Below are 18,791 nucleotides of genomic sequence, written 5' to 3'. Positions count from 1 at the left end.
TACAAGCAGCTCGGTAAACTACAGGCTCATTTCTTGTACGCCGAACTACAAAGTCCATAGGCACAGTAGTACCGCTTTACCATTTCAGGTTATGTGTGTTGCACAGTTTTAAAAATGTTAATCTGTGTAAAAACACAGATGCAGGAACGCTTTGTTTGGGGTCTATCCACAGACGCCTGCAGGAGACAACTCCAGTCATGTAGAGATGAGGTGTGGACTCAGCACTCGACAGCTGAATCGCGCGTCCTGGTGTTCATTAAATACCCTAATCCGGTGAACACCTGCACGTGTTTCTTGAGAAGTGCTCAGGAAAAACTAAACTCTTACTCTCTAACAGTTGAACAGCCAATTATCGTCACTTTCTTCCTCACCTGCTAAGAAAACTGAATGGCCACCAGGGGGCGCAAGTATTTATCCATATTCCATCTCCTTAAGTCCACCCCACCTTTTCTAAACTCAAATACTGTGGAGTTTATTATAGGGACACGGAGTTCTTAACAGAAAAAGACAAAAAAAAACACAGTTTAAGCATCTCTGCCATCTGTATTTTATTACACCACAAAAGAGGTCAGGTGCACACAAAAAATGTTTAATGTCGACTACACGTCGAACACCAAATATCAAATGTGTCTGCAGTTAACTGGACGTCTGCCCCAGCTAGTGCATAGTGCCCCAGTTTTTATTCTTCTGGAAAAGCATCCAGATCACATCATGTCGATCAGGCAGGGAGGGTAGAGAGTGGAAAACCAGCTCAGGCAGAAATATGACAAAGAAATAAGACACTGGGGGAGAGAATGGAGGTCTTGCAAGCCTGGTGGTGGTGCCCAACTTTCTTTGAAGCCGAACACACACAAGATTTGAGCCACGGACAAAAAAAAAGGCAAAGAAAAGAGAGTAACAGAGCAACAGAACGCAACCCCAAGACTGTTACTCCAGAGTTACTCCCGTGTACGATGGGGCTGGGCGTCCGGGTGTCAGAGGACACGGGCTCGTCACTGATGCAGAGGGGTGCGCATACATCACGCTGGAGCGCAGCCCGGCTATCCTCCTGTTTAACCCCGACCAGGTCACTGCTGCACAGAGAATAAAGCCTGAAACCCTGGACCCCCCACACAACAAGCACATGGCAGTCCGGACAGGCAGCAGGCCCGCTGCACGCTGGGAGAGAGGGGCGGCTGGCAGAGGACAAGGACCGCTGTCCTCCCGCACATCTGATTGGTCGAAGGCGCCAGGTGCCGCGATCCTGTTGGCCAGAAGCAGGGCGTGGGCGGGGACCTGCTCACTCCCGGTGCGTCTTGAAAGCATCTCCGCTTGCCACCCCCTCCCTGCGGGACAGAGGACAGTGTCCGGTGACAAGGGCAACACTGGGAAGAGGACTGAGGGCTGCACGTTCCTATACTGCAGCCTGTACCCCTCCGATTCTCAGAATCTGCTCTCGCAACCCTGAGCAAAAATCATGCAAGTAGGTCAGTTCCTTAATAAGAAGAAAAATAATATTGTAATACTGAGTGCGGCTTCACAGCCGAAACGTGTTTTCTCTCTCCTCTTTTCAGCATGGAATAAACCTATTACTTGTTCCTTTGCAGACCACGCATGCTGACCCAGCTCCCCACCTGTAGAATTATTATTATTATTTCAAGTAGGGGGCTGCGTCAGCATGCACAGACTGCAAAGGAACAAGTAAACGTTTACTCCATGAGGAAAAGAGAAGAAACGTTTCGGAGCTTTCTTCGGGTGTCACAGCCGAAACCTTGCTTCTCTTTTCTTTCCTTTGCAGCCTACGCATGCTGACGCAGCTACCTTCTTGTAATAATAATCATATTATTATTATTATTATTTAAAGAACTGACCTCCTTGTTCTTTACTATTATTACACTATAAGTGCATTCCAGTTACGGTCGGAAATATACAGGCAGCGCACACCCACCAGCCGCTGAGATGAGGAGCCACCTCCGGAGTCCCCCCATTCTGGCCTCCAGTCCCTGCAGAGAGGGGAGAAACAGGACTGAGCGCTGGGGCACCAGCACCCTCACAATATCCCTCCACAAGCACGCTGCGAAATCAAGGACAGCCGAACAGCTGGTTTGGAATTTTAAATGTGATTCTAGATTTAGATTTAAAACAAGACCTATCTCACCCTGCAACTCCCAGCTGACAGCCCACTGGAGCTCAGCAGGCGTGGGCCTGATCAGTACCTGCATGGGAGACTCCTGGGAAACACTAAGGTTGCTGCTGGAAGAGGTGTTAGTGGGGCCAGAATAGCGCCTTCCTTTAGATGAGACATAAAACCCAGGTCCTGAATCTGAGTGGTATTTGAAGATCCCAGGACATTTTTCAAAAACAGTAGGAATGTTACCTCTGTGTCATGGGCAAATTTCCCCCTGGCCTTTACCAATCATGGCCTCCTTAATAACCCCCATCTCTGATAATAAATAACTCTGCTCTCCTCCCCACTGAGAGCTGGTGTGTGGGGAGCGGACTGGTGCATCATCCAGGTGGGGGTACATACTGGTGGGGTGGAGGGGAGTATCCTCTGCTGCTACCTGTTAACACCTTGAGTTGTGGAATGAGTGCAGTGTACATATTTAAAATAGTGGCAGCTTTTCTGTCACAGCAGGAGCTAATGTGCAAGACCACACAGATGATAACAGCTGTTTTGGAATAAACTGGTCTCCAAGGGGTCGACGGCGTTTTCTTTACCAGTGTGAATTCATTCCTTAGTCCAGGGCACAAATGCTTGTGCTGCAAACCTACCACAAATCTTTGTGCATCGTTTTAATACAAGTGTTTTTCCAGCAGTCCCCCTAACACGTAAAGATGACATGTTATCTTTGATGTAATGTTTCGCAGATTACATCTGAGCAGCAATGAGTTTTAAGACGTCTGTGCAATTGAGCCATTCGGTATAACTTTTTGAGATCCCCCTTTTCGGATTATCTTGGGACAAACTGCAAAAAGCACTTTTTTCCCGGGTGTCTGGATAATCGCTGCGGACTGCGTGCACAGAATCTGCCACGGCAGCCGGATTCGGGTGCTGCTGGACTCGGAACATCTTGTCCGCTGTAAAGCAGTGTATAATTTACACTATATAATCTATGAATTGACTTCATCACTCTGGTCTCCTCCCCACTGAGAGCTGCTGTGTGGGGAGCGGTCTGGCGCACTATGGCTGCCGTCGCATCATCCAGGTGGGGCTGCACATTGGTGGGGGTGGAGGGGATCCCCATTACCTGTAAAGCGCTTTGAGTGGAGTGTCTAGAAAAGCGCTATATAAGTGTAAGCAATTATTATTACTATTATTATTATTATTATTATTATTATTATTAATTTGGACGAGACGGACCCGTCTGCTGCCTTCGCCTAGCATTGCTCGGGGCAACAGCGTTACACCGCTCTAAGAACTACGTCTTCTAAAGACATCCGAGTCATTCACAAGAGCTATCGACACATGCACCATAACGTATGCTCGCTCGTAGAGTAGCGGTCAGCTAACTGTCACAAGCAAGAGACGGACAGTGACAATAATGCAGGGTCGCGTCCCTCCTGGTTATCATGTCCCACATTTCCGCGTCTGTCTGCCGATCGAGTGGGGGGTAGAGGGGGGTCAGAGCAGCCCAGCAGCCCGCCAGCCCTCACGGGGAGACACTCACCCTGCCGGTAGTACATGTCGTTGACGGTGGGGCCGTAGACCTTCCAGGCGAAGTGGATGGCGACCAGGCTGAAGACGAACCAGCCGAGCAGGATCTTGAAAATCGCCACCCTCACGTCGTTGGCGAGCCAGTCGCTCACGAACTCCGACACGAAGGACATCAGGCCGTCCAGGAGCCGCGACAAGAACTCGAAGTCCCACGGCTCTTCCATCACTGTTTGTTTTTTTCTTTCAGCAGAAGCCGGAGCCCTGCGCCACCGGGCCTCCCGACAGGCTGTGAGCCGCGACCAGGCCGCAGCGCCCCGCCTCCCCGGTTGCCGCAGCAACGCAGCAGCAGCAGCAGCCCCCTGCTCCGGGATCGCAGATTCGTCACACGCAGCCGCCGGAAATGTCTACGTCACGGCAAAATTCGAGTTTTTATTGTTCAAAAAAAGTTGAATAAAGAAAACGAGTTGAAGTGGAAAGTGCGTCGCTATTTATTTATTTTTTTTAACCAAATCTGCTGTTTTGGAATAGAAAAAGAGGTTCATGTATTTGCTTGAGGGCAAACGCTTAGTCTCCCCTATGCGGTCCAAAACCAGCAATTAATTTTGTTTGCATGGCGCCAGTTAAATTCGGTGTGACAAAGAATGACATACCGCCTGTTATTTAGCTTGCTGATATTTCTGCATTCATTTTTTCCGTTATTATTAACTTTAATTATTAGTCTACTACGTAACGTCAGTCTTCAAGAGCCGAGTCCAACTGGGTCTAGTCCGCACAACGGTTCAAATGAAGAAGACTCCAGGGGCCTGAAGGTAGCTGCTCCTGTCCAGTAACAGGCAGGACTGGGAAGGATTCACTGCCGTGCGTTCTCGGAACTGGACACGAGGGGGCGATGCATTACACGGTTTGGTCGTGTTTCTTGAACGAGTTTCATAAAGCCTTAAAATTACCACTTCATATAGTTTTTTTTAAAAAAAAACACACACAACACCCGCTGTTGGACTCCAGGCTCGAAGGCAAAAAAAAAAACAACAACAAAATATTAGGAACGCGTCAATAACCAAAATGATTGCGAGTTTCTCCGTAAAGAAGGTCACCCCGTTTCTGCACCAGCCCCAACACTGTCTCTCCACGACCCTCACGGGCTCATGAATCCGTGCGCGGCGACGCTCCCCTCACGCACGGCCCTCCTCCACGGCGTGGCCGCGCAGGCGTTGCCCATGCGCGTCCCCGCTCCCTCCCCTCGCTCGTTTCCTCGGGCGAGAGTCGGGGGGGGGGCGCGCCTTCTCCCGCCCCGTGCGCGCACACGCGAGCCGGTTTATTGTACCACAGAGTCCGGGCGCAGACGGAGGGGGGTGTCGTAACCGAAGGAAAACTCCTAACGAAACTGCAGGTAAGATCACTCCAAACTCCGGGTCCCGTCGGTACGGGGAGCCCCCCCTCCACACCCCTAGTGTTTTGCTGCCGGGGGGAGGGAAATGAGGTGTTTTGAAGTTTTAAACCTCGCCTTAAAAAAAAAAAATATATAAAAATCTCTCCGCGATTTTCTTCGTCTGGCGCGACCTCCGAGAGTCGCTTCCGCCCGGTTGGCGTTTCCGAATCGCCTGTCTGTCTGTTTGTGTGTGTGCGTGTTCGTGGGTTTTGTGTTCATTTTCCATCCCACAAACTTGGAAAAAAAACAAAACTTAGGAGCCCTATCAGCCTCCCCCCCCCCGAGGCGTGCGCTCCCCCGGTCGAGAGAAGTGCCCTATTCTCGGCGCACGGAAAGTACCCCACCGACGTGTCGCCGTGGGTCTCCGCCGCCCCCGCCTCTACATTTTCAGCGTTGCGGGTGAGGGGGTCTCGCCTGGCTGCGTGTAAGCGAGGAGTTTTTTTTTGGGGGGGACACCTCCTCTTTTTGTGTTTGTGGGGGGATTGGGGAGCGCCCTCTCGGCGCCTGTCTGCGGGCTGTGTGTTTTGATGTGGCGCCTGTGTTTACAGTCCAGCGGCCCCCCTCCGGACACCGGACACACCGTCCGGTACCTCTCTCGTACAGGGGGTGAAAGGGAGGAGGAGGAGGAGGAGGAAGGGGGGGTAGGTTTACGAGGTTACCGCCTAACCAAACTTGAAATACCCGGAGGCGCAGGATTCCTGCAGACCGGAGCTCCGGGCGCCGCAGCGCGCAGCTCGCCTCGCGTTTCGTGTTTCGTGTTTTTATTTTCTTTCTTTTTTTAATATAAATTTGGTCTGGGTGGGTGGGGGGAGAGGCGTTGGGAATGCCAAAGTTTTGGTTGCGGCCACCCCCCCCTCCCCGTCCACACAGACACACAAATGCACACACGTAGCCGACCGGAGTTTCTGGCGAGTTTCCGGGCCGGGGGGGGGTCGGTACGCGCGTGTTTCCGCGTTGCTTTACAAACACCCTCGGAAAACTCCCGAGACCCTGCGGGGGTGGGGCGCTCTGCCGGCTGCCGGTGCCCGAAGACAAAGGTGTCCTTTCTCGGCGGGCGAGCGAGAGAGAGGGACCCAACTGTTGCTGCGTGACGCCATCTTGCTTCGGGGCTCCCTGCGCGACCCAGCCCAAAGCAAACACGGTGAACACGACCTCCCTCGCTCGGAAACCGGGGTCTCTTTCGACACGGGGGCGTCCCCGCTGTTTTCGGCCCCTTCTCCACCGCCTGGGCCGAGTTCTGAAACGGAGGGGGTGGAGTCGCCAGGCCGGGCTGGTTGTGGGGTACCCCCGTTGTCTGAGCTCCTGTACCCCCCCCTGGTTGTAGAAGGGGACCCCCAACCCCAAAGGGCTTTGGATCCTCCTTACAGCTGCCGGTTCAGTAGCTCACCTCATGACTGACGTGACTCCGGCGCCCATGCTTGGCCTGAGCTCTTCTAGATGCGCCGTCATTGGACCAGCTGTGGAACGGAGCTCATCGGAGAACTCCAGTGAGGATGGGTTGACCCTCCTCCGCGTTTTAATTGGAGGGGTTTTAATTCTGCGGGTTTCCAGGGATCTTAGCGGGGTGCCGAGTCTCGGAGGTGGTCTGACCCTGCTGGACTGGTTTACGCAGACCGGTGTTGTGAAGGATGTGTGCTCTTTAAGGTACCAACTCCCCCCCTCCTCCCCAGAGCCATCGCAAAGGGCAGGAGCCATACGCCCCCCCAGGCCTGTTCGGCTCAGTAGTTAGTAGTTAATTAATCCCGAGATCTCAGCCGGCCCCTTTCTGAAAGAAGACAGGGTATCGCCTTCGCCAGCGTGCAGCCCCAGCTGCAGCCCGTGCTGTCGGAGCTCGCCGATGGCTGCTGCTGGTGGGGGTGGTGTTTGCGGATGTTGTCGTCGGTGCTTGCTGTGGCCTCTTGTTTGGGAGGGAGGGGGGCGTTTTTGCGAGAGGATGAACAGTCTCCCTCTTTACCCCGAGTGTTGCCAACGCTTTCTGCTGCTGCTGCCCGCGTCGCGTTTCTCTGGAGCACTCGTTCTCGTCTTGCTTTGCTGATTTGGGGGGGTTTAAAAAAATATATATTCTCCCTCAAGCTCTACAAGCTGAGCGGGGCGGAGATGCCCGCGTTTTTGTGGAATACACTGTCGTCTTGTCTTGCCGATGGACGCTCTCGTTTTCCGAGAAGGCTGTTCACCCCATCTCGATTTTGCGCGTAGCGACTGGGCGATCTGTGGATAATATCCGTTAGAGAGCCGTTTCCTACTGCAAGGGGGGTCATTTGTGGTCCAGGAGGGCAGGTTGTCTGCACATTTACTCTCGACAAGCTCGTTGTTTGCTTTAATTGCACCGGTTTCACAGCTTCAACCAGCTCCTCGCACCTAAAAGACCCCAGAGTGTCACACTCTCTCTCCTAGACTGGAATTGCCGTCTGTGTCCATCAACATCGCGTCCCCAGTGAGTGAATGTGTTCCTATTATTATTTTTCATTACTCTGACATTTGTGTTTTACTCACAGGTGTTCTTCTTGATCCCCATCTTATAAAAGTGTTTTTAGGTTTGGGGAAGGCTGAGGCACCACTTAAAACACTGACTTGTATTGGCTGTTTTGAGCACGGAACAGATTTACCTGGACACAAAGAATAAACTAGACTTCACGTTACGCAGGCTTTGTAAAAAGACAGAAGAACTGTTGCGATGAATTCACCAGGGGGGTCTCCTGCTGTCGGGCTGATGCAGCTGCTGAAAAGCAACTCCGTACCTTCTGGGTCTCGGTTTAAGAGGTGGTGCCAAAAGGCCTTGGCAAAGACGCATCAAATATTTATTGCAAGTCAACTGGGTGCTTAATGTTGAATTGACAGGCAACTCCATTCGATCTCGGGGAATGTCAAATGAAACGTTTCTCAAATCTGTACCTAGTCTTTGTAAGTGTTTAAAGTAAGCTTAAACATCCCCCCCCCCTTCCCCCTGGGCAATGTGGTCTCCTGAAAGGCTCCACTAGTGGAGGAGTTGTGCTGGGGAGCGGGCCGGGCTCCGCCATCCAGGTGTTGCGGGTTCAAGTCCGGGCTGTGCCCCCAGCTGTCAGTGGGATTCCCCCAAGCGGTTCCACAGTCGTCCCCGGCTCCCGGCAGGACCGTTACCCCCCCCGCGGCCTTCCCAAGCCTCCTGTGGGCTCGAGGCGGTGACGCTCACAGACGAGTTGGGGGGCGTGTCGGGGGGGCACCCCGGTCCTCCCAGTGCAGCCCCAGGGTGTGAACCAAGGCCCGCAGGCCTGTCCCAGCCTTGGCGGGTACGTTCAATAGCTGGGAATGAAAAATGAACAGGCCCACCCTTAGCCTCTGCGCTTGCCGTCTGTCCACGGGAGCAGGCGAATCGGCTGCTGCTCGGGTCTCGTCGGCGGGCCTTGCAGCTGCCGGGCCCGACGCTCACGGGCGGGGGCGCAGTCTGGGTGGAGGAAACCTCTGCAGCCGGCTGAGCGGCTCGTTCACTACAGGGGCACCTCCCACCTGCTCCCTGGGGCACCTAGTGTCTAAACGCCAGGCGGGAGCTCTGTCCCAGAGGGAGGGCCGCAACCTCGGACCCCTGCGGGATGTATTCCCCGCGTCAGGGGCGGGCGGCACAGGTGCCCGGCTGGCTTGTGCTCATTCCCTGGAGGTTTTCAGTAGCACCTCTCGAAATCCAGAGCGTCCGCGGGGCTCCGATGCGGCCATGAGCCGCGGGAGAGGGGCTAAGGAACGCCGGCGGAGACCGAGCCTTTTCTCCCCACCGGAGAAATGCCGCCTTCGGCAGCCACAGCCTGGGGGCAGGGGCGGCGGCGGCTTGTTGCCTTGCGCCGCTGTGGGTTGTGTGGAATCGCGGGAGGAGGACCTGTCGGCCTGGTGCCGGTGCCGAGCCGCGCCGAGGAACCCGCGTCGGCGTACAGGGGAAGGGGATCTAGGACGCCTTTTAGAGTGATGCCAGGCCCGGCCCTTCTGTCTGTGTCCTGCGGGATTCATCGGGGGTCTTTCCTGAGCGTCCGCCTGCCGGGAGAGCCCTGCCTTGTGGGCCTCGTGTCCAGACGTCCCTCCGTCTCCGCCACCGTCGCCTCGGAGACTAGCCGCTTGTTCCCGGCGTGCCACGGTCCGAGAGAAGGCCCTTGCCGGCCGGGGTAGCGGTTCAGCGATCCGTGGTAGGAGTCAGGAGTCAAACTGATCCCGGGGATCAAGGGAGGGTTCTTCGCTGACGGGTCTGGTACCTGTCGTCTTTGTTCAAGACTGAAAAAGGTTCGGTTCAACCCGCTGTCGGCGTGGGACAGTCCCTTCAGCTCCGAGGTGCATCTCGTTTCTCTTCCCTGGACAGATTGGAGTCCAATAACCACGTCTGTCTACGACTCTAAACAAGGCCTTGCTAACTACATGGTACAACTGTGATCTAATGGGCTTTGGTTGGAATTCGTTCAGGCAGGGAGCTGCGTCGGCATGCGCAGGCTGCAGAGGAACAAGTAACGGGTTTATTCGTGCTGAAAAGAGAGGAAAGGAAACAACGTTTCGGCTGTGCGGTCTTCTTCGGGTGTTGAATTCTACACTTTGGATTGTAGTGTATAATTTGCCTCGCTAATCCTGCTAATTTGGTGTGTTCTGGAGAATTGACTAATTCACTGGCTACACCAGAATCAGACCATTGATATGAATTAAGAAGAGCAGTGATCCAACTACAGGTCAGCGTCTTACTCCACTAATGACATCACCCCATGTAACACATTCGCCCCTTGATGTGTACCCTCTGTTTTCTAAAATGGCAGAGGCCTGGATGTAGAGAATTACTTTTATGGGGAATTTAATCGGAAGTCTTCTGAGAACCAGACTGCTGCATATCGTATCCTCTTGTGTCCCGTTGTCGTTGTGACTTGTTCAGACTCTTAAATTGATCAGGCAAGATCGGTCGTAGATCCCTGTTGAGTATCCGATTTCCATATAGGTGGTTCTCCAGTTTTGCTCTAATGCTTGTTTCAGAGCCTCCTGTGTGACAGGAGTTAGGGCTTTGTGGTTGATGATCACTGGGTCGATCTTGTCACCCGCCTTACGGACAGGCCCTGCACTAGCGGTTCCCAGGCCCTGTCCCGAGGACTGATCCGGGCTGCCCGCGCTCTCCAGACAGGTGCGGGCGGCTTTGTGTGGTCAGCCCCATCCCTCCCCCCCCCCCCCCCCGGGGGCCGCCCTTCCTGTGCGGGTGTGAGGTGTCAGGCTGTCAGGCTGTTTTGTTCCTCAAAAGCCAGGACCGCCTTTCCTAGTCGTTGCGGTCGTGTCGTGTCGGCGTGTTGCTTGGCGTTGTGTCATTTCTGTCGGAGGCAGCTGCACCGCTGTGTAGCCCAGTCGTGGGTGTGTTCACACAGGGCGCCTGGTTAGGCCAGGGCTCAGCCTGGGTCTCCCTTCTCTCTGGCATAGTCCAAGCCAATCTTCGTCGGAACTGAAGGATCTTCGGCTTTTCATCCTGGGGCCTTGCCGATCGATGACCGTCTTCTTGAAGCTGCTGCTGTCGAGCGCACAGGAAGCCCCCTGAACCGAGCTCTGTGAGGGCTCGCGCTGTCCGGGATCAGGACTGCGTCCGTCTCGGGATGACTTCCGCTTCTCCCGGATCACCGCATTCGACGTGTGGCTGTCGGGTCCCGGGACGCGGGTCTCAGTCCCTGGAACCCCAGCCTGGCCGCTAGGGAAGTTGCACGTGGGGGGTTTAGATTTGAGACGTCCCGTCCGTGAAGGGCGCTCCGGCCCGGTGACTTGAGCACGGCGAGCCGCACCCCGCTTCTGTCCCGGTGAGGAGAGGCGGCTCTGGGGGGTCCGTCTGCTCCTGGCTCTGCTGGACGTGGACCCTCCTCGAGCATCACGACCCTCTGAAGGAGCCTGTTTGTCCACTTTCCTCTGCCTGCAGGAGACCTGAATTCACAAACAAGCGTTTCTTATTCCAGTGAAGCTCTCTTGTTGTTGTTGTTGTTGTTGTTGTTGCTGGGTTTTTCATTCACGCTTGGGCGTCGCCCTGCGTGGAAGGGGGTCCGCTACCCTGGCCCATCCGCCGCGGGCCGAACCATATCAAATCAAAAATCAAATCAAAGTTTATTTATCAAGTGCACGACAATACAGCGTGCAGCAGTAGTTGCTGGCAATGAAATGCCTTTTTCTGCAAGCTCACAAAAACACAAAAATCACAAAATTGAGGCTACATTTAACCCGAGGTGGCACCAGCGCCCCCTGGAGCAGCCCGAGCGAGCTGGCACCGCGGGCGGAGACCCAGAGCCGCCCGGGCTGGGACCGGTGGATGCTGTCGCTCCCGAGAGCCTGCGAAGGAATTTGCGCGGGATCCGAAGAAGTCTTCCCTGCGTGACGCGGTGCTTCCTGACGGAAGACTGGAATCTCCCAGGCTGCTCCAGGATGTTCCTTATTTTGTTCATTGCGTTTGCCTGCGAGGGGGGATTCCTGCAGGGTCTGTAGAGGTCCAAGGTCATGGCAGGGCAAGACCACTCAGCCTCCTCGGCAGGGTTTGTGTTGGAGGCCAGTTGAGCTGAAAGAGACCGAAGGGCTTGGCGGCTTCTCCGCAGGGGGAACCCCCTTGATTCTGGAGGTGTTGTTGATGTGGGAGTTGGGGGTGTCAGTCGGACCCCCCAGGGCTCTGTGGGTGGCGCGCCCTGTGAGGAGTTCGTCAGCGCAGCCGCGAGGCGACAGCAGCGAAGTGGTGGGGGGTCTGATCTCACCCAGCATGTTTCTGGGGGAGGGGGCATCTCTGCTGGGGGGGGGGGTGCTCTGCTCCGGCTGGGAAGGACCGGAGGATTGCTGGGAGAGCCGGCATGTTGTGACACCAAACCTTGCCCCGTTTTCCAAACTTTTTCCAACATAGGTTAGGGGGGAAAAAAGATCAAACTCTGTAGGGAAAGTTTTCCTACAGTGAGAACTTTGTAAGAGCCGTCTTGTAAGTTACACTGGTGTTTGGATTAGAGGCTCTCTGGGATGGACGTCGGCTTTTGTTCTGCCAGCTTCTGCAGTTAGTTTTTTTTTTTTAGGACGTAGCGTGTCACAGTCATTTGGCTGATGTATGACTTGTCTGGCAGGGCAGGTCAGGTGTGATCTGAGTGAAGCCCCACCCGGTATTTGAACCCGCGACCCTCCAGTGACAAGTGGCTCCACATGTGTTTATCACAGCTGGTAAAGCAGAAAGTATATTGATGCACAGCTGAGTTTGTGGGTACATTTTCATCCAGCACAGTTCTGCACGTACAGGAAACTGTAGGGTAGGGGCGTCTAATCCTGGTCCTGTCGGGTGGGCGTGTTCACAGGTTTCCAGTCTCAGTTGTTGGGTTTTTAACCTCAGTTAAATTGGTCTAATTAGACCAGTTTAACGGCATCTTGCTTTAAAGAAACCTGGAAAGTCTGCGGAGAGTTTGATGTATCGTGTTGTTAAAGCTCAGATAAGGTGGTCGGCGTTTCTCGCCAGTTATTGGCGGTTTGTTGTCCGGTAACGGCCTGGCCTCCCTGTTGGGGCTGGTGGGAGCGCTGGGTGTTCCGCTCTGGGGCGGGCAGGCGGGCGGGCCTGACACCAGCCAGCCGCGCAGACAGGAAGTGCGAGAAGCGCCGCGGGCGAGGACTCATCGCGTGTGGCAACATCCTGTTTCCAGCAGCTAGAGAGAAGTGCGTGTAGACACAGGGGGCAGGATGCGTTTCTCGATGGCTCGCTCGGGCGCTCAGGCAGAGGCTTGCACGGAGCATCAGAACATCGTTTGTGGGTCCCCTGCTCCAGTGGTTCCTGGGGATCGCCGTCATGGCTTGATTTCATTCGGGCTGACCTCTTAAGTCATGGGTGCTTATTGGTGCCTCTTAACTGATCTGCCTGTCCGTTTACCTGTGTAGCCTAGTCCGTGATTTTAGAAGGCGTGTGGACTCACCTCAGCTTGCTTCTTAAGAATGTGCTTGAGCAGCTCGTGATGGAAGGACCCAGGTGTTTCGGACACGCCCACAGAGAGAGGGGATTGTTGTGGTCCGAGGGGCGGCGGCGCCTCTGAAACCTCGGGGAACCAGCGGCCGGTCCCCTTGAGCTCTTGGGACTGTGACGGCGGTTTTAAAAATGCGCCTCAAAAAGGCCCAGCTGAAATCCGCTGGCCCGGCTGTGAACACAACTAGGTGATACGGGGGGGGTCCCTCAAGACCCCACACTGGGAGCCTGTGCTGCATGCAATGCTCCCCAGAGGTTCAGATGCCCCAGAGCGAAGCTGCAGGGCTGTGCTGCTGCGCCCCCTTCAGTCCAGTCGCACGGCAGCCCCCCCCCTTTCCCGTCGCCATCGCCTCAGCTACAACCTGTAGCGGTTTCTGCTGAGTGACTGCTGAGTGATGACCGTTTCTGATGATCGGCTGAATGACTGGGGGGGGGTCTGGGTGCGGCACAGAGTGGGCTGTCTCCTGCTGCGGGCAGTGACCCCGCTCCTGGACAGCAGCACAGGTGTGACTGGGACAGGGGTGCGGGGCGGCAGAAAGGCGCTCTGACCCGAGATTAAGTCGCTTGTGCCCCCCCTGCGCGCAGGCATGGCGGCGATCCGGAAGAAGCTGGTGATTGTGGGGGATGGCGCGTGCGGGAAGACCTGTCTCCTGATCGTCTTCAGCAAGGACCAGTTCCCCGAGGTGTACGTCCCCACCGTCTTCGAGAACTACGTGGCGGACATCGAGGTGGACGGCAAGCAGGTGCGTGAGTCCTGTCCTCGGAGGGCGGTTGGGGGGGGGGGGGGGGGTGGTTCTGGAGCTGATTTCACAGGGAGTTTTAAGCGGAGCCCGAAGCAGCCGGATTCGGGAGCGCAGAGCATGCGAGCAGGGGCGTCGGGGTGGATTGCAGGCCGTCCGGGAACGTTCCCGAAGTGCCCCCGGGATCTCCGCGCCATCGACCGCTCTCGGGAGTCCTCCTAGAGTTCGTTTTGCCTCCCTCCGCTGCTGTAAAATCGGCCTTTCGGGGTGAGATGTCGTTCTCTTCACTGCAGCCCCTCTGACCTGCTGTCCTTTCCCAGGGGGAGTGCTGACGTGAGGCTGCCGTAGGTGTACATCACCTAGCTCGTTTGATTTGGGGTTTTTTTTTCCGCTGCCCGAAACCTTTAGCGCCGGCTCGCCTGCCCTGTGACTCATGGAATGCCCAGATGGAAACTTGCCTCGCATTCCTGTCCTGTGACTTGCGCGTTCAGCGAGGCCGTCTCTAAGGAATGCTGTCTGGAAATGCTTCAGATGCCTCCGTCTGGGAGCCACAGTAGGAGTGGCGCACCTGAGCAGGGCCCATGACGGAGGTTTTCTCAGTCCTGCTGCGTGCGAGATGCAGAGCAGGGTTTTCTGTCAACAGCTGTGAGCTGTAAACGGAACGGCCCGATCTCTTAAGACTGATTCACTAGTGCCCTGATCGTGTCATTAATAGAATTAGTTGTGGAAGGTATAGAAATGATGTTGTGGCACCTTCCTTCTTTGTAATTTGTATCCAGCGTTAAACGCTTTAAAGATGGAAATGTATATTTATTGTCATGTTTTTTTATGTGTTAAGCACTGGACTTAACTATGAATTGCATTTACCTGCTTTTGAGAACTGAGATTTGGGCGAATCTTTCACGTTTAACATCAGCACCTCTGGTGAAGGTCGCAGCTGAGGTCTCGCCCACACGATGAAGAGCTCCTTTCTCGTTCGCTGGGCGGGGAAACGGAGCGGTTTTTATTTTTGCATTTAGAGAAGAATGGAGGTGTTCTGTTCTAGTTAGCGTTAAACAAAACAAAAAAGTAAAGCTGCTACAGAAATAAGAAAATTTGTGTTGTTATGGTTCTTAAACTAGGACCCCCACCGGTATCTGTCTGCATCTTGCGGTGTCAGATCTGTAAAGAACCACTGGAGCCAGAGTCCCAGATTTGATCCCAGCTGAAAGTTCAGACCCCCCAAGAGCCCCCGATATACACTGGCCCAGTCCGGTTCGGGTACTGGTACACTGGAACACAGAAGCGCTCCTGTCTTGCTTTCTCACATCCTCTCCCTATCGGAGCGTGAGCAGGCCTCCGTCTCCCGGCTCCCTTTTTCTCAGACTTGGTCTGCGTTTTTTTTTGTTTTTTTTTTACATCGCGTATTCCCGGTCTGTTTGCCGGAGACGCGGTTCCGAAAGCGCTGAAAGGGATAAACCGGGGGGTCTGTGTGCAGGTGGAGCTGGCTCTCTGGGACACGGCGGGACAGGAGGATTACGACCGGCTCCGGCCCCTCTCCTACCCCGACACCGACGTCATCCTCATGTGCTTCTCCATCGACAGCCCGGACAGCTTAGGTGAGTGTGGCCGCGATGCAGGGGACCCCCCCAGAGCTTCCGGAGGTCACGGGGGCTTGGGAGAGACCGGAGCGTCAGGCTGGGTGGGCACTGGGGTATGAGCAGGTGGGCCGCAGTCCGTTAAGAGCTGAGGTTGTGTTCCCAGTCCCTGACGCTGCAATAGGGGTCTCTCCCGGTCTGGAGAGGTTAACTGGGGGAGCTGGTGGGACAGGGGGGGTTAACGAGGCACTGAAAGAGACGGCCGACGGGCTGCTGGCATCCTTAATGTACTGAACGAGTCTCCCCCCCCCATGCTCCCTGCAGAGAACATCCCGGAAAAGTGGACCCCCGAGGTCAAGCACTTCTGCCCCAACGTTCCCATCATCCTCGTGGGCAACAAGAAGGACCTGCGCAACGACGAGCACACGCGCCGCGAGCTGGCCAAGATGAAGCAGGTACGCCACGCGGGCTCAGGTCGGGGGCCGCCGTCGCCCGCGGCGATCCGGCGAGTCCCCCCCCGGCTGACCCCCCCCCCTCGCTCTTCCTCCGCCTCCGCAGGAGCCGGTGAAGCCGGAGGAGGGCCGGGACATGGCCAACCGCATCGGCGCCTTCGGTTACATGGAGTGCTCCGCCAAGACCAAGGACGGCGTGCGGGAGGTCTTCGAGATGGCCACGCGGGCAGCGCTGCAGGCCCGGCGCGGGAAGAAAACCTCTAAATGCCTTCTTTTGTAAACTCCCCCCCCCCCCACACACACACCCCCACCCCCCTCCCTCTTTTTAAAGACGACGCTTAACGCGAGGCGCCCCAGGAGCGCGGCGTCTGTCCTCGCGGGGAGACGGGGGGGCGTCCGGGCTGCTCCCAGAGGCGCCCGCTGCGCTCGGCCCTGTCCCCCGCGCCCTCTGACTGGACTCGAACCACATCCCGCATCCTGTCTGTTGTTCCCAGTGCCGTCGTGTCCCGCGTGCCCCGCCCGACTTATGTCCATTTCCATCGTTGCCCCCCCCTTTTTTTTTTTTTTACCCTTTTACTTTTAAGGAGAAAACAAGGAAACGTCTTTACCAGTATTTAAGTAAGAAAAGCTCTACCGATTTTTTTTTTTTTTTCCGGTCTTGTTTTTTCCCCACAAAGCCGCGCCGTCGCCCTTTCTGAGCTCTGGCGACGATTGCCGAGACGCCGCGGTTCAGAAGGGCGCCCTCACACCCGCCGTCTCCTCCTTCAGGTCTCCTGTCCTTTCCGTTACGCCTGTCACTTTTTTTTTTTGTAAAAAGAAAATGGATTTCCTAATGGCTTAACTTGTAGTCTCTCTGTATGTATAAACAAATTTTTAAGAAAAAAGTGGGGAAAAAGACATACATAACAAAAATAAAGGGGTTTAAGTGATGCTAAAAAAAAAAAAACCATGCTCCCGTGCTGTACGCGAGCTTATACACAGGGACTTAACTGGAATCTGGATTTGTATGACCTGGGCTTGGTAACTTTCTGAAATAAATAACTTTATATAACAAGTGTATCCAATTTTACCTGCTGACGGTGCTGCCGACAGGGCAGAAGGCAGGCAGCCTGTCTTCAGTGGTCCTGCTGCCCCTGGGGTCCCGTCTCCCCCCCGCCCCCGGGGGGATGGGAGTGCTCACCCCCCCCGTTTCAGCTGGGGACGGGACACCCACACGCTGGCCATGTGACCTCGCGGGCTGGAGTGGGAAGGAAAGAGCGGGTCGCGGATTTTCCGCCGCTGTGTGCTTCCCGGAGCCGAACCGCCGGCTCGTCCCGCCACCCCCCAGGACAGGTCCGCAGTACCCGCCCCCGAAGGCCCAAGCCCCAAAGGTTCCCCTGCACGCTCGATTCGAACCCAGGACCTTGTTGCCGAGAGGCAGCGGTGAGGCCCGGGAGGGCGCTAACGTGGCGTCAGCAGGCGGTATACAGTGGCCCCCCCCACTTCAGCCTGTCGATCTGAACCTGTACGGCTCCTGGCGTGATCGTGCATCGGCAGCCCTCCGAGAGGAGAGCCGTCACGTGCTTCTGGAGCAGCTGCTCCTCCTCCCTGCAGCCCACAGGGCCTCCTGGGGCCAGATCAGGCTGTCCCGGTCTTCAGCTCCCAGAGCCTGAGCGGACGAGGACGTGCTGGAGCTCAGTCCGGTCGTACAGCTCCTGGTCCTGCACCTCCCCTCCCTTATCCTGTAGTTCATCGTTGTCCGTGTTCTCTTAGGCTTCACGGGGGCTGTTTTTCTCTTTACGAAATTCCCCCCCACGCTCGTTCGGAAGAGGTGCTTATGTGGACATGTTGGTTACATCTTCTGGACAAGGTAGAGGTTAAAAAGGCACACACACAGTTGGGATACATATTCGTAAAACCGTCGCATTTCATTAAAGAGGCATTGGTATAGCTTACAAGTAAGCTCTCATCTGGGATGTTGTGTGCAATATTGGTCACCGTGTTATAGAAAATAAACTGTTGTTCTGGAATCGGCCCAGAGAAGAACCAACCACATACAATCACAGTAAGAGAATGAAGAGAACTGGGTCACTTTCAGGACCGTCTCACACTGACAGGCTGGAGGAACTGAGTCTCTTTAGTCTGAAGGGAGTGTCCCACACTGATGGGTTGGAGGAAATGAGTCTCTTTAGTCTGAAGGGAGTGTCCCACACTGACAGGCTGGAGGAACCGAGTCTCTTTAGTCTGAAGGGAGTGTCCCACACTGATGGGCTGGAGGAAATGAGTCTCTTTAGTCTGAAGGGAGTGTCCCACACTGACCGGCTCAGATTGAATAGTGAAACAGGTCTAGAGGACAGAAGATTAACCTACAGGGCAGAGCCTTTACAACTGAGTATAGGAGGTGGGTGCTTACATAAAGGGTTGTGGGGGTGTGGAACAGCCTTCCCAGGAGTATCTGAAGAAACCTATAGGTCACGCTACTAACTACTGAACAGACGAGACAAGCTGAATGGTTTGGAACCTTTTTTCTGGGGTACCCCTGCACTGGATACTGAGGACCACCAGGACTCTTTGGGGAGTCTGTCACAACAGTGTTGTCAACAAACGGGGAGTTTATCTAAAAGCACAAAAACACGCTGGCAAAACGCAGCCTCCCCTTCAGAAACTGGGAAACATGCCTGCAACTCCAGCTACCATATCACCCTGCAGCTCCCAGCTGGCAGCCCACTGGAGCCCAGCAGGTGGGAGCCTGGCCAGTAGATGGAGGGGAGACTCCTGGGAAGGCTGAGGCTGCTAAGTACGTTTAAGGAATTATAATTATTAATATGATTGCTGACTGCCCCCGCAGGGCTGCGTTCAGAGACAAGAGGAGTGACCGCAAGGTGAGGGTCAGGGTCTGTGAAAGATCTGGGCAGTGAGGGGTTCAATTAATCAATTAACCACTCACTCAGTTTCAGTCTGGTATAGCTTTCATCACAGAGCCCTCTCGAGGCGCTCTACATCAATTATGCAATAAAACCCCGTATAGTATCCAGAACACACAA

General features: G+C 55.1%; 2 protein-coding genes across 2 annotated transcripts; one reads left to right on the top strand and one right to left on the bottom strand.

Annotated features, from left to right (window-relative positions):
* Positions 1-523: 523 nt before the first annotated feature.
* On the bottom strand, positions 524-4,792 carry tcta (T cell leukemia translocation altered). Its single transcript, XM_006631060.3, has 3 exons — positions 3,651-4,792; positions 1,928-1,982; positions 524-1,325 (listed from the first exon to the last, which is right to left on the bottom strand). Exons 1-3 carry the CDS (start codon positions 3,859-3,861, stop codon positions 1,280-1,282), a joined length of 312 nt encoding a protein of 103 aa, XP_006631123.1. The 5' UTR covers positions 3,862-4,792; the 3' UTR covers positions 524-1,279.
* Positions 4,793-4,941: 149 nt separating this feature from the next.
* rhoab (ras homolog gene family, member Ab) lies at positions 4,942-16,822 on the top strand. The gene is made up of 5 exons (XM_069189616.1): positions 4,942-5,027; positions 13,585-13,742; positions 15,217-15,337; positions 15,641-15,771; positions 15,875-16,822. Exons 2-5 carry the CDS (start codon positions 13,587-13,589, stop codon positions 16,046-16,048), a joined length of 582 nt encoding a protein of 193 aa, XP_069045717.1. The 5' UTR covers positions 4,942-5,027; positions 13,585-13,586; the 3' UTR covers positions 16,049-16,822.
* The last annotated feature ends 1,969 nt before the right edge of the window (positions 16,823-18,791 follow it).

This window comes from Lepisosteus oculatus, chromosome 4, assembly GCF_040954835.1.
Source record: "Lepisosteus oculatus isolate fLepOcu1 chromosome 4, fLepOcu1.hap2, whole genome shotgun sequence".
In the NCBI taxonomy this organism is placed as follows: domain Eukaryota; kingdom Metazoa; phylum Chordata; class Actinopteri; order Semionotiformes; family Lepisosteidae; genus Lepisosteus; species Lepisosteus oculatus.
The sequence above is the reverse complement of the archived record's forward strand: the minus strand, read 5'-3'. Positions and strand labels throughout refer to the sequence as shown.

Bases quoted from the DNA above. Each gene is read 5' to 3' on its own strand.
- tcta (XM_006631060.3), bottom strand. From the start codon at position 3,861: ATGGAAGAGCCGTGGGACTTCGAGTTCTTGTCGCGGCTCCTGGACGGC. The intron at 1,983-3,650 runs GTGAGTGTCTCC...CCCTCTCTGCAG, and splicing joins CGACATGTACTACCGGCAGG to GGACTGGAGGCCAGAATGGG. The intron at 1,326-1,927 runs GTGGGTGTGCGC...TCTGTCCCGCAG, and splicing joins GCTCCTCATCTCAGCGGCTG to GGAGGGGGTGGCAAGCGGAG.
- rhoab (XM_069189616.1), top strand. From the start codon at position 13,587: ATGGCGGCGATCCGGAAGAAGCTGGTGATTGTGGGGGATGGCGCGTGC. The intron at 15,338-15,640 runs GTGAGTGTGGCC...TGCTCCCTGCAG, and splicing joins CGACAGCCCGGACAGCTTAG to AGAACATCCCGGAAAAGTGG. The intron at 15,772-15,874 runs GTACGCCACGCG...CCGCCTCCGCAG, and splicing joins AGCTGGCCAAGATGAAGCAG to GAGCCGGTGAAGCCGGAGGA.